The sequence below is a fragment of the Aedes aegypti genome, chromosome 3 (assembly GCF_002204515.2).
Source record: "Aedes aegypti strain LVP_AGWG chromosome 3, AaegL5.0 Primary Assembly, whole genome shotgun sequence".
In the NCBI taxonomy this organism is placed as follows: Eukaryota; Metazoa; Arthropoda; class Insecta; order Diptera; family Culicidae; genus Aedes; species Aedes aegypti.
Genome location: NC_035109.1, coordinates 116,427,968 through 116,443,313, shown reverse-complemented (window position 1 = coordinate 116,443,313; position 15,346 = coordinate 116,427,968). Strand labels below are relative to the sequence as shown.

The following is a 15,346-nucleotide window of genomic DNA, read 5'->3' as shown; positions in this document are numbered from 1 at the left end:
AGGTACCCCGGGGCAAGTAAGAATCAGGGGTAAGTGGGGCGTTTCGTCATAGCTCACTTAAGAAAAGTTTTTCATGGTGGTATTCTTCTAGAAAGTTGAAGATACAATGACAAGGAATATATTTATTACTAAACATATTGTTATTTTTATTACCGTGTGGTTCATGTAACAGTTGTCAGTTCAGCGCCATTTTCAACTTGCATGATACATTGTGACACGTTTCACGTCTTGCATTGACTCGCAAAAAAATGTGTTATAAATCGAATTTCCATCAGTAAGTTACAATTTTAAGTATTATTACAAGCTGCTAACGATAAACCAATATTTTGTTTTCATTTCATATGAAATTTTCGATGGTCTGTCTTACCCCAAAATATCTTTGTACCCGGGGTAAGTGAGATCTATCAAAACAAAAACCAGAATCAAAAGTTTTCGTATACGTTTTATACATTTTTCTAGAAGGAAGAACTAAAACATTCAAACAAATGATTTTTATCAAAAAAGATCAATCTCAAATTACGTAATTGCTAAGAGAGAAAAGAAAGGTGTAGAGTAGTGTGTGATCCTTTGACCGTGACGCCTGCTCCTGCGGGGGCGGGTGATGCGGGCAGAATCGATCATGTTACGTGAGTAGTGCAGTGAAAAAGTGTGTAATATTTTGCGGTAAGCACAGTATGCCTACGGAAGAAACAGCATTACATCCTGGTAAAATCATTCTTTATTATTTTTTACTTACCAATTACCATGCGAAACTAAATACGTGCCAGGGTCGACAATTTAATTTCGATTCGGGAAGTGTAAAAATATTTCAGATATCCATTTGATATCTGGGTGTTTTTATGCGGGGCTTACTGTACCGAATTCCGTGAAAATTTGCTGTTTTGTTCCTTATTCGAAATAAGGAAACACGTGTATTTGAATTTTTTGATTAGGGTGATCATTTCCGAAATAAGGTGACCAAAAAAATTTGCGCGATTTTGCTTAATTTTTATTAAAAAAAAATATAACTTTTGAACCGTTCGACCGATTTTCAATCTTTTGGACGAAATGAAAGCTAATGATTTTGACTTTTCAGGAAAAAATATATTTACAATTTTACAAAAATTGTTTTTTTACATGAAAAAAAAATCACTAATTTACGTTTTTTCATGGTTTGAAGGCCTATATTGCCGTTATACGCATAATTGTCCTATGTTACTTTTTGTGCATTTTGACTTTTTGTCATCAAACAGTTTATTTTTACGTATAGTTTTAGAAAACACACACCGAAAATTAACTTTGTTCGTAAACTCAATGAAAAGCAAGCCAAGTCAATTTGTCCCATTGTTGAATTTTCACGCATAACTGTCCCACTACTGTATTTCTACGCATAACTGTCACACTATACAATTCGCTGCGCTGATCTAGAACAAAATAGTCAGTAGGCAGTTTTGAATTAGCTGGTGTTAGGGAAAATCGTTTTGAACACCTTCTCACGTTGGCTTTACATTCCATGTGGTACACAACCTGTTTTATGTGTATTATCGGGATGCATTCATCATTCATGCGAGTCTGACGTCAGATTTGATTGAAATTTTCAATATCAAATTTTTATTTCCCATCCGTTTATCAAGGAATTTCAGTTGAATTATCAGGGTCGATCACAAAATTCTTCTAGTGTTTGGAATCGCGGTCATCGATCAAAAATTTACCGTAATTTTGGATTTATCACAGGGAGTAGTGAAATAATCCCACTTGAAGAATATGTAACCACTTTAATTTCGAGTCCATGGCTTGCGACTAATTAACTTCATGATTTAGCAAACCAAGTCTAAATAAAAATAGTTCGACCGTTTTTGGATGACTTGGCCACATGCTGGGTTGTTCCGAATACCGATTCCCTGGGGGAAATGGCATCAAAACCGTCAGTTCTGAAACCTAGCTGGCAACATCAAACTACATAAATTCCCAAATCCAGGCTTAAGAAGGGTAATTCAAAGGTTCTTGGATAACTTGATAACATGCCAGGTTGTTTTGGATACCCTGTTCTCCAGAGGAGCTGACCATTATATTGGCGGTTCTGAGACCTATCTTGCGACTTATCAAACTTGATAAAGTCAAGAAGAAGTCAAAAGAAGAATAGTTTAGGAGGTTTTGGATGACCTGGCCACATACTGGGTTATTCCGGATTATTGGTTCTTCGGTGCAAGTGGCAAATATGTTGGTGGTTCTGAAGCTTAATTTGCGATGTATCGAATATCAAGATTTCGCCAAACTAGTCCAAAGAAATGTCAAATCGTGTGAAGATTTGTGTCGTGAATTTTGAGTTAAATATTTACTCCGCAGAATAACCTTGACTTCGCAGATGAGTTTGGCACATGTCACTTGAGCCGTCATTTGGTGCCTTAACATTATCTTGAGGATGTACGGCCTCTTTATTCGGTACAATCTATACGTAAGAACGGTCATCTACAGCAGTATGCTTAGCACATAATTGGTCACTACTTTCAGTGGGACTGTTATGCGTAGAAATTGACCAAAAACCTCGTATTTCTAGGCATAACAGTCCCACTTTGAATTTTGTAGCTAATTTTACTTTATTTCCATAATAAAAACTCTTGACTCTAATGAACAGGCCATTCTTTATACTATTGTAAAGATTTTAATTTAATTTACCTCATACCTGGTCAATACGAGGCCTAAATGTGTTAAAATCTTTAAATGCGTTTTTCTCGATTGCTTATTTTGGAACATGGGACAATTATGCGTATAACGGCAGTATAGGGGCTATTGCTATTCTAAAGGCCTAAAGAGGCTATTGCTATTCTCATTTTTTCTAGAAAGTTCAGTTAATTTTATATTCACTGTCGAATTTTCAGCGATGTATGTTTTTTTAGTTTTTGAGATATATTTTTTTGAAAATAAAAAATCAGTCATTTTTCATCGGCACACACTGTAGGTCTCAGCGCATTAAATTAAAAAAAAAATCGTATCTTTTGAACACCTCAACCGATTTCCAATCTTTTTTTATGGAATGAAAGCTTAAGATTTCAACTTTTCATAGAAAAAGATTGGAAATCGGTTGAGCTGTTCTATAGTATTGATTTTTTTTAATAAAAAATCTAATATGCTGAGACCTACAGTGTGTGTTGTTGAAAAATGACTGATTTTTTATTTTCAAAAAAATATATCTTAAAAACTAAAAAATATACATCGGTGAAAATTTTACGATAAACGTAAAATTTTTTGAACTTTCAAGAAAAAATAAGAACAGCAACAGCCCCTTTGGTCCCGAGGCCTTCAAAACGCGAAAAAACGGAAATTATTGATTTTTTTATCTAGAAAAACAATTTTTGTGGAATTTAATATTTTTCCTTAAAAGTCAAAATCTTAAGCTCTCATTTCCTCCAAAAAGATTGAAAATCGGGCAAACGATTCAAAAGTTATAATTTTATAAAAATAAAAATTTGGCAAAATCGCGTTTTTTATGGTCACCCTATTTCGGAAATGGTCACCCTACTCAAAAAATCCAAAAAAACGTGTATCCTTATTTCGGATAAGGAACAAAATAGCAAATCTTCACGGAATTCGGAGACCCACTAGATCGGTTTTTCGTGGAATGGCTGTATATTTTTATGAAAACTTGCTAAAAATTTCAAAGAAGATTTTCTCAAAACTAGGTTGTTTTCCACTGACACCCCTTTGCTTATAATCTTCTAATGTTCATGCCAATCGTTACTACAAGACTAAGAAGGCTTTCCGTCTTTACTGGGCTGGTAGCGACTGAATGCCTTAAAAATAGGAAATTAGAAACCTTTTGCCTGGAAAAAGTGACCTTAAAGGAATCATTAGGTGGCCAAAAAGAGACCAAAATAACAAAACCTTATAAAATCCATGAGATAAGAGTTTGATTCTTCATAGCGTCAGAGTAGTCTGTCCAAGATCTTACATTTCTTAATTCCTGTTACATAATTTTCTCTAGGAATTTTATCTGAAATGTATTCTGATAAAATATTCAGATATTACTCCGGAAACTTCTAAAGGAGTTTGATGAATTTTTCTAGAGAATTTCTCCAAGAATTTTGCTTTGAATGCCACAAAAATTCAACGTGGATTTACCCAAGACAAATTCTACCCAGAATGAGTTGAAAAAAAATAAAAATCGTGCTCAAAAATCTTCGAGTTTGATTAAATTTTGCACATGTGTTTGTTTGGTAGAATAAGTGTTTTCCGTAGAATAATTGATTATTTTGACTCAAGCGTAACTTTCGAAAATGGCCTATATATTTTTGGCATGCAACTTATTTGACAAATTCTAACTCCGAAACTGTTGATTTTAGAGTAAAATGCTCTATAAAGAAGTTGTAGTGAACCGTTTGGACTATAAGAAAAATATACATTGAAAATATTTTTTATTTATTTTCATTAAAAATTTAACAATAAAACTTAGATTTCAAATTACACAAAAAACTCATTTTTAATATTTTTTAAGTTTTCGTCAAAGAATCTTGATATAAACAGATGTTTGGGACAAAGTATCATGATGGAGAAATTTTTAATAAAAAGTTTTTAAATGACCGATTTTCAAAATTTTTATTTTTTGACAATATAAATACGTGCAACAAGAATCTTGGAATAATACTAAACCATAATGATTATCTTGATCATTTCTCTAGAAGTAGCCATTTCCGAATTATCTAAAGTTTTATACAAAAAGTTGTGAATTCAATAAAACCTAGGTCATTTTCATTAGTTATTCGCGATTCTCCATCAAGGAAAATAAGTAAGCGGAAAGAAATATGGTCTTAACTCTCAAAAACGTATTATTATTGATGGAGAATCACGAATAACTAATGAAAATGTCCAATTTCATTATTTAATTTAAAATGTTTTGCATTAAACTTGACATAATTCGAAAATGGCTACTTCTAGAGAAGTCATCCAGATGTTCATTCTAGTTTAGAATCATTTCAAGATTCTTGTTAAACCATCATAACGTATTTATTTAGACAAAACCCCAAATTTTGAAAATCGACCAAAAGTTGTTCTTGGAAAAACTTGTTTATTAAAAATTTCTTCATTATGAAAATTTGTCCCAAACATCTGTTAACTAGCAAGATGCTATATTGGAAATTAAATAAAATATTAAAAATAGGGCTTTTTGTGTAATTTATAATTTAAGTTTTATTTTAAAATTTTTCATGAAAAAATATAAAATATTTTTTTCTGTGTCTTTTATTTTCTTGTAGTTTAAACAGGAGGTTTACTGTAGTTGTAGTTATTCATAGAACATTTTTCAAAAAATCGACAGTTTCGGAGTTAGAATTTTTCAAATAAGTTGCATGCTAAAATGTATAGGCCATTTTCAAAAGTTGTTCTCGAGTCAAAATGATCGATTTTCGGAAAAAAACACTTATTCTACCATACCCGAAACATATGCAAAATTCACTGCAAATCGAAGATGGTCGAGTTCTGTGACTGACCGATTTGACATGGAATTATTCCCTAGGGGAACCACAGAAATGGAATTTCTCCAAAGAATGTTTCAGGAATCATCGAAATTCCTTAAAACAAATATTTGTGAAATTGTCCAAGAAAGTCATAACTTCTCTAAAGTTTTATCCAGTGATTAATCCGTCTTTTCCCTGGGACATCCTACAAGGTTTCTGGTCAAAACATCTTTTAAAATTGAATCAATAACTTCTCCAAAAATATCACCTAGAATTTTTTGAGATTTTCAATAAAACTGTCTTTAAGATTGCAACTAGAGATTTCTCTATAAATAGCCTCAGCAATTGCCCCAGAGATTTTTTCTAAGGTGTTGGGGCGCCTGGTTGCTTCAAGGCAAATGGTCAGAAATTTCACTAAGAACTTTTTTTTACTTCACTTGACTTACGAAATTGTATGCTGCAGCGTTCCAGAAGGCATCCCGTTTTAATAGCCCTAAACGATTGTTTGGATCCTTCTAGAACGCTGCTGCCATGGTGAAGACGTCGATACCTAGATGATAGGCCTTTCCATTTGACGTTTATAATCAGCTGATCTCGAAGCACTTTGACAGTTCTTCTATGGGAATGGCAGGTCCGTGATAGCACCGGTCATCCACCGATGTAAACAAATGCATAGACGAACTTGTCAAATGAAAAGGCCTATTGGCTGTTTATGTACATCGAGTCACAGTGTACTATATTGAGAAGGTGATGTATTCCGAAAACTGACAGCTGCTTGACGACGTCATTCCTATCCATCTCGCACAAATTTGTGAAAAAAATGATCTAGTGGTCCGCGGATGGTATATGGTACGATAGGAGTGACGATAGGAGTGTTTACAATCAAATTTGATGTTTACACCAGTAAATAGCCTGCCTTGATAATTTTTATGCCGTGCATCGGGTGGATGACTATCTGATGAACATAATGTCAAATTTGAATTTCTTCCCTGTTGCTATAATTCGTTGATTTTATCAAGAAATTCTTGAATCTTTTTTTTAAGGACTCCAGGGAAATGTCTTGAATTTTTTTTTCTGAAAAAGTCACTTTCGTAAGAAAATCCTGAAGAAACTAACTAATCTCATATAAAACTAGTGGAAGCTTTAAAGTCACTCTGTATGAACAATGATCTCTGATATAACGCCTGGACGCTTGAGGAAGTTTTAGAAGATTCCCTAGATAGTTTGCTAAGATAATCTAGAAAAAAAAAACAATCTTGTGATAGTATTTCGCAGGGTTTTCTAAAAGAATTTCTCGAAAAACATTGGACAGGATCTCTATAAAAATATGTGTAGGAATGATCGGAAGAATTATTTAAGAATTTTGGATTTCTGTGAGGTATCGTGGATGAATTCTTGAAGAAATTCACATAAACATGCGGAGGAATTCTTGCAGGGTTTCTTGAAAAAAACCTCTCAACTTTTCTCCTGACGAGGAATTCTGTATAGATCTTCTAGAGTAACAACTGGAGAATTCAGTTGAAGGATTAGTGAAAAAATATTTGGTGGGAATTCTAAGATAGTTTTGGAAAAGAAAAATAATGTAATGCATGAGGAAATTACTGGAGGTATTAGCTTTGGAGTTCTTAAGGATTTCCTTGAACAAATTCTGGAGAAGTTCTTTTATATCGTTGGTTGGTCGACTGTATTTTCTCGTTGATGATGGATTGGCTTTTCAGTCTTGTCAAGACAAGACTGAAAAGCCAATCCATCCTAAAGAAGTTTTAAGCATCCTTTGAAAGATCTCTGGAAGAATATCTGGGAGAATTGGTTTAGAAACCTCTAATCTAGAAAGCTATGAATAAGAGTATATTGACACCAAGATTGACACATACCTATATTGAGATATTCGGTAATCATGAAAACAGTTTCAACAGTAAATAAATCGCAGTCGCTCTGCGAACGTTTGTAGTATACATATGAGATGGATGGATATGGATTTTAATTCAAAACTTGTAACCTTCTCAGTTATTGGGTCACCAAGTGGCTCGGTAGTTTAGTTGGTTATGTGCTCGTCTACTTTTATGCTAGTCCTAGGTTCGAGTTCCAGCCGAACACGTGGATTTTTTTTTTAGAATTTCACCCATAGTTTATTCATCTTTACCACGCATAATGAGTTAATTAATTTTATGAATAAGATTTTTTGTTAAAACTGTTTCTACAGTTTCAATCAACGTAAGTACTTTTTCGATCAACGTAGCTGACCAGTTCATAGCACACCTGAATTGATCCACACTTTAGAACCAATTGGTATGGATCGTTAGAGACTAGGGTTCCATGTTATGTAGCAACCTTCACTGGTAGCAGTTCATCCGAAGAAGAATAAGCACCTCCATGATCACGATCGTGAATGCAACACGTAAGCATTACGGCTTACTCCAGAACTAAGGCTAGGTGACTTCGATGTCTGTTCAGTGTAATTACAGTGATTCAGCTTGCAGGGAATCTATACATTATAACTAAAAATAACAGATTATTTCTCAGGGAAAGGGTGTAGAGTAGTAACCAAATTGTGTAATAATATAAATATTCAAAGGATAGATCGGAGATAAACTCAGGAGATTTTCAATACGAAGATCCCATCTGAATAAAACCAACAGCAATTCGAAACCAAATCAACGGATTCAACGGAGATCGATGTATCATCAGCTAAATTCCACCGCCAAACCTTAACGGAATACTGAAATCCATGTAGTTCTAGGATTCTGAGGAGCTTCACAAAGTGTGTTGAATTTTCTTGATCGATCTTGAATCCAAAAGGAATAGAGAGAAATCAAGAAAATTTTGGAGAAACGCCTAAATGCAACAAAAGATCCTACAGCTCCCCAAATACTAATCCCATGCATCCCTGAAATCCTTAAGACGCGGCAAAACAAATCTCTTTTTCAAAAATAAATCTTATTGAACCCAATTTGGATAGAAGAATAGATTAGAGAGAGACTGATAGGGCTTGGAATTTTTAGATAGAGCCATGACAATCGTCTTGGTGTTAGTTTACTTGTCATTATACTAGCTAGTTTAATAGACCAGTAAACTGGAACCTTGACGAACATGAATCAGATAATTTTCGAGGTAGGATTTCCCAACAACCACTATTTTTCCTCATCACCTCAAACATCCCAACTCGCACTAAATCCGATCTGAATTATCGTGTTTTTATAGGCTCATCACGTTGCTCCCTCTTCCGCTCGATATAGATCTCAGAACGTTAAGGTCGATTCGTGTGTTACGACCTTTGAAATTAGTTTCTGGAGTTCCTAGTGAGTAGAATAGTATACCAAGCTAACTTTTAAGTCACTACCGCTCACAACAAGCTACGGAACAGGCCCACCTGCCCTGATCCTTGTTTTTACGTGTTCTCATGATTTGGTTATCACTGTCCATTTGGATCACCCACCGCACTAGATACTTCTTCACCCATAGTTGTATCATCCGTAGTCAATTTTACGACGATAGACGTGTTTATTTTAAAGGATTCATAGAGTTCATCGTTTTTTTCACCCACCTTTTAAGTACTTGATTTCAACATTATGCTTGTTTCTATTTTCTGAGTGAACATCATGCTGAATTAGAACCTTTAGTACTAGTGAACCGTAGACAATCCGTGAAATGTTGTTCATTTATGAAGTCATGCTAAAATTATTTTCCCATTTTATCCACCCTCAAGGTCTACAAGTCGTGCTGAAGTCCATCATCAAAGCGATGGCCCCGTTGCTCCAGATCGGACTCTTAGTCTTGTTTGCAATCGTTATATTCGCAATTATAGGATTAGAATTTTACTCGGGTGCTTTGCACAAAAGTTGTTATAGCTTAGAAAATGCCTGTAAGTAGCCGGTGGTCACCTGGTGTTATCCGATCGAGTTCATATTGTAACTCATTGTTCTCATTTTCAGTTGAAATTGTTGAAGAAGGTGACATGCCGACGCCTTGTTACGACGACGACGACACGATGAACGTCGAACTGCCAGCCGGAGTGCATCTGTGCAATCACAACGAGAGTGCATGCATCGAGCAGTGGGAGGGTCCCAACTACGGCATTACGAACTTCGACAACATTGGCTTCGCTATGTTGACCGTGTTTCAGTGCATCACGATGGAGGGCTGGACGTCAACTATGTATTGGGTAAGTTCTATGACATAAACTTAATATACAGGGCAGTGCGATATAAGTCCGATTAGTTTAATATTCAGCCAGTTGAGGAATATACTCCAAACTTAAATATCTCAAGGTAAGGATCAGCTAAAAATTAGTGTTTGAAAGCGAAGTGCAACAGAATGGATCAGTTGTGTCAGGTTCAAGATCAAGGAAGGTCTATCAAAAGCTCAACACAACCCACAATGAATTCGAGCTGCGAGCCGAGATATATGCAGGGATAAGGATAGAAGCATCTCAAATGGTGGATAGAGTACTTCGTTGAACATCGAATGATGCTGAGAGCGCAGGCAATGAGGGTCAAGACAACGGAGGAAATGTCAATGCCAGTGCTGCGGACGATAGGAAGCATTCATACCGCACTTTGATGGAGGTTAAGGATGCCATTCATTAACGCAAGAACAATAAAGCTTCTGGTAAGAGCTGAAATCAACAAAATGAGCCCGGAGAACTTCTACAGGACGCTCATGTGCACTTCGTTACTCTACGACGACTCGTTCTCCGCTGCAGCTTTTCGAGCTCTTCTGGATGACTAGTTGGATGCCAAAGTTGGTCCAGCGATTCCGGTTGGAGGATGGCTTCCGGTTCACTGGTGCCTCGGCGATTCAAAACTGCTTTGTGACGATTGATGCTACTCGGCCTGCTCAGCGACTCAAGCCGGTGATACGTTACGTACTACTCAGAGTAGTCCCCGGCTGTGGATCTATTCTATTCCGATGAAGATTTCCCCGGTGGTGAAAGATCTCCCGAACCGATGATAACCGGTAAGATGCCAATGTCGGTCCTGTGATTCCGGTGTAGGCAAGCTTCCGGTTCACAGGCGCCCGACTATCATTTGTCGGTGCATAACACGATCTACGCAACTAGTCCCCGACGGTGGACTTAACCTGCTTCAAAGCTAGACGGGAAGATGCTGAGGTTGGTCCTGCGATTCTGGTGAAACTACACACTTAAATTATTTTACGGATTCCTGTGAGTGGAGTACGGTAATTTTTTCCAATATTCGGTAGAAAATCACCGTAATCCGTTAACCTTTCGGACGTCGCGCGAATTTTTGTTGGTTTTGCGAACATCCCAGGAATATGAACACTTAGAAAAATGTAGTCTTCGGAAAAATTGTTCAGTAGCTCAAAGGCTATCATTATTTGAGCCATGACATTCGGGATTTTGCCGCTAGGCGGCGCTAGTGAGCATGAAACTTTTGTTTCGCAGATCTCAGGATCCTGACCACTTAGGAAGATGGCGTCTTCGGCTAAGGTGTTCGGTTATTCAAGGACTATCATTGTTCGAGCTAATTGATTCAAAATTTTGCCTAGTGAGAATACAATATTTGTTTCGCAAATATCTCAGGAGCCTGATCAGTTAGAAAGATGGCGTCTTCGGCAGAGTTGTTCAGTAGCTCAAGTTCTTTCTTTTTTTAATCCTTAAAAATTGAGATTTTGTAAAATAATGATGCTCCCTGAGCTTCTTAACAACGTTGCCGAAGGTGCCTGTCTAAAAAGTCAAGATGCTGCAGTATCCGCAAAACAAAAATTTCATGCTCACTAGCGTCGCCTGGTGACAAAATATCCTATTTTTGGTCCAAATAATGATATCCCTTGAGCCACTGAACTACTTTGCCGAAGACACTATCCTTCTAAGTGATCAGGCTCCTGAGATATCTGCAAACAAAAGTTTCATGCTCACTAGCGCCGCCTAGTGGCAAAATTTTGAATCAACTAGCTTGAACAATGATAGTTCTTAACATACTAAACAACTTTGCCGAAGACACCATCTTTCTAAATGGACAGGCACCTGAGATATCTGCAAGACAAAAGAAAAAATTCTATGCCCACTAGTGCCACCTAGCGGTCAAATTCCGAATTAAATGAGGTACCAGCAGATAGCGCTTCAACTTCAGAATAACTTTACTAAAGACCCCAAGTTTCTATATTATCTGGATTTTGAGATATAACGATTTGAAACTGTGGTTTCCTTGAACCGTATATAATGCATTCATTATTATGCGACTTCCATGTACATTTTTTGAATTCACTTTAGTATAAAGGGTCATACTGTAAATAAAAACTGTCGAGTATTGTTCTTAAGAAGATTCTTGAGGAATACATTTTGGTTTTGGTGTCGATAGATATCTCTGTTGCAAAATGATAGCATATAAATCACAACTGTTGTACAAATTACAACAGCGCGACAGCCCGAAGGTTAAATTCCGTCGAAATACGGTGTTTTATTTCACTGAACTGTTCAGCTGTTGAGATTACGGTGAAATTCACCGTAGTGTGTTTAGTGTGTAAACACTGACGACCTTCTGCCGGTGCTACTACGTGATGTACTCAACTAGTCGCCAACGATGGACGTAGTCTATTCCTACTAATCCTACTGGAAGGATTTTAACTGTGATTTTACTGAGAAAGCCATAAAATCTAATCCTACTCCTACCTACTACTTGGTTCTCAGCGCTGTCGCCCATTACTCCTTTACTCCAATGTGCTTTAGAAAGCGCTTCGATTGGTTTGCTTATTATTCGACGTTGATCTCGAAGTGCTGAATCGCCTTGCAGTTGCTTACCAGCACCACCTCCGTTTTGTGATGAGCCAACTGCAGCTGGACTTCAGTCAGCCACGATCCAATGATGTCTAGCGATTCCACCGTCAGCATCTCCACATCCTCCGCAGTCTCGCCAGCTATCGCAAGAACGACGTCATCTGCGAACCCGACGATCTCGACTCCATTCGGCAATGTTGAACCAAATATGGAGTCCTGTGGAACTCCCTCCGTTACTTGGGTTGACATTCGTTCCTGGTTTGTGTCGTAAAGTAGCTTTGCAGAACTTTACACAGATATTCATAAACCCGCATTCCTTGTAGGACTGCGACGATAGCCTCCTAACTGGCACTGTTGAACGCGTTCTTAACATCTATCGTTACATGCGCAGTCTCCGATTGTCTCTCTTCTTCTGCTTGGACGCATCCACCGTCGAAGTCTTTTTACGAAATCCGAACCGCCTTTTCGACAATCCGTTCTCGCCTTCCGTGTAGATCGTCAGGCTGTCAAGGATGGCCATCTCCAGAAGTTTACCAAGAGTATCCAGCAAGCATATTGGTCGATATGAAGCAGGATCTCCTGGCGGTTTTCCCGGTTTTGGCAGCAACACCAGCTTCTGCATTCCTTCTGTCTGAGAAGCAGCCTTCCGCAAGACACTTCTGCAGCGTTATCCTAAATATATCTGGCAAAGCCAAGATTGCTGTCCTTAGCGCTATGTTAGAGATATCATCAGAACCGGGAGTTTTGTTCAGCATCAATCCTTTTACTACCGTTATAGCTCGGCTTTAGAAGCTTGGATATAGGAATTTTCTTCATCTACGTCAGAGTACGGTGTGGTTGGCAATGGGAGCCCAACACTGTCAACTTCAGTTTGTTGGAGCACATTTGAGCTGGTGTTACTGGGCCCTTAATCTTTGCCATCACTAGGGTAAATTATGTATTTTGGACAGGCTAAGGATATGTCTGGAAACGGCGATCGATTAACTGTATTAGATACTAATATTTTATTGGGTAATGTTACTGATATGCTCAATGTCCTAGTATACTTTGAGTTTCTGGTAAGTAAAAGCTTACAAACTGTAGCATTTGCTTCCAAAATAGCGTTTTTCAGCGGCCTGTCTATTAAGGGTATGCGAAATACCGAATGATTCCGTCAAATACGCTTCGAAACGAAATTCCTCGGAATTCCACGGAACTCGCACAGGCGAAATTTGTATTTTGCTATTTCGTTTCGTTTCGCCAAATTGTTAAAATATTTCCACGGAAAATTGAAAACAAACGGAATAAAACGGAATTTCGCGAAATTCGAGTTTAATTTCGAACAAAAAAAAACCAAAGCATTCGCTTCTACTCCTAGCTACAGTCAAAAATGGGTCCGTATTATGGATGAAATCGACTCATATCATGGATCAGAACACTATAACAGCAAATTATCTGCGAAGCGAACGAATGGTGTGCTAGTGAAAACATACGTTTTGGCGTTTCTTTAGGAATCGTCTTATCTTAGATTCATAACTGTGGTATGGGTTTCAATGCCCCACAAACATGAATCAACGCTTGTAGGCATAAGTATGACAGCCAAACTTCGAATTTGCGAGTGCACAAGACGAGAAAATCTGACAACAGTTCGCTTTGAAAATTAATCAAAATGCTTGCTTGCTGGTGGTGACCAATGGGATAGATTTTCAACTGCGGAGCGCTGTTTGGTTCTCAGGTCTTGTGTTCTTGAAAATTTGAGGTGTGGCTTCGTTCTATAATCACCTTAAGCATGTTATTGTTGATTGCGATGCTGTATAGATTTATGGTTCGCGTAGGTAAAATGGGTTCTGCGTAATTGCTACTCTATTTGATGAGATATCCTCCGTTTAATCCAACTTTGATCCATATCTGTGTGCTATTCATAACTGTGGGATGACTATAGTATTGACTGGTCCGCAGTATATGATAAACTGCACTGCCGTTGTAAAGTTTCCAAAAACGCCCATTTGCCCTGAATTCCTCGCGGCGAATAGCCCAGGAAAGGAACAACTGCGTTTGATGAACTACCGCAATGTTATCTTCCATAAGAATGAAGAGAACAAAACCTCGGTTCCCTCCGGGGAACATCGCGTGTTCTTTTGAGCAAATCCGTTAATATATCGCAAAAATTGTTCGTACACAAATGTCAAAAAAGCTGCGGAGCGTGAGTCCCTGATGTTCTGAATTTACTCAGGTGGTGCAGATTATTGATGCGCGCATTAGTTCTCTCTCTTGCTTTCCCGCTATGACGTCACTTTTAACTCTGCATAAGAACAGCGGGAGAATAGAAGAGAAAACTAATAGCACGCATGAATGAGTAAAGGCTCTCCACGATTTCGTTGTTTTGTCGTAAAATTCTACATGTAGCAGCGAAACCGCAGCGATTGTTTGTCGATGTCGCCGTAAAAAATCGCGTTGATTTGGGTGATTCAAAGCCACACCTCAAATCTTCAAGAGCACAAATCTAAAGAACCAGACGTCCATTCAAGCTAAAAACTCTATCGTTTGGTTACTCGATGGCCAACCGATCAAGTGTTCAGCTTGAACCGCTGTCGGGTACGATGGATTTGTGCTCTTGAAATTCTGAGGTATGCCTTCGATGGCCTGCCCCCCCCCCCCCCCCCCCTAAAACGTGGATTTGCGCTCCCCCCTAAAATTTTGGAAAATTAGATTATGAGATAATAATTAAACTGCGTATTAAATATATACTTTCGAAATTTCTGAATGATAATTGTTTGACATGCAACAGCAATACGTAGTTTAAAAACGTCTTATGTCTACTACCAAACCCTTTTTTGTCATTTTTTTTTCTCGATGATGAAATTGACCAAAACACGGTTCACAATAGGCAGAATTAGTTTGATCTATTTGTAGTCGTATAGTTAATCATAAAACCAAATAATTAAGCTTTTAAGTATTATTCCTATCTTATTACAAGCTTTGATATTTAAAGATGAATTATTGTAATTTAAGCTAAGTATACTGTTCTACTCAAGAAAACTAAAAACATTTCTGTGAAGAAATGGTCAAGAAATGTTGTACAGCAAGCTTTATTTGGTGCATAGTCCCCATTAGATAAAATTTTCCCTGCTTTGCTGTTGAAAAGAAAAGTAATCGCCGATTTGATGCGTGTCTGAAATGGTCTATAAAATCATTTTTCCTT

The 15,346-nt window shown here is 37.4% G+C and overlaps 1 protein-coding gene across 11 annotated transcripts in view; it reads left to right on the top strand.

Annotated features, from left to right (window-relative positions):
* Positions 1-15,346, top strand: part of LOC5564344 (voltage-dependent calcium channel type A subunit alpha-1) — a 129,697-nt gene that overhangs the window by 76,692 nt on the left and 37,659 nt on the right. For 10 of the 11 annotated variants that reach the window (XM_021848480.1, XM_021848479.1, XM_021848483.1 and 7 more), the window contains exons 4-6: positions 8,631-8,728; positions 9,136-9,291; positions 9,362-9,591. In XM_021848480.1, the coding sequence (XP_021704172.1) occupies positions 8,631-8,728; positions 9,136-9,291; positions 9,362-9,591 (484 nt within the window). The remainder of the gene's footprint in view (positions 1-8,630; positions 8,729-9,135; positions 9,292-9,361; positions 9,592-15,346) is intronic. The other variant, XM_021848485.1, reaches the window with a different exon arrangement.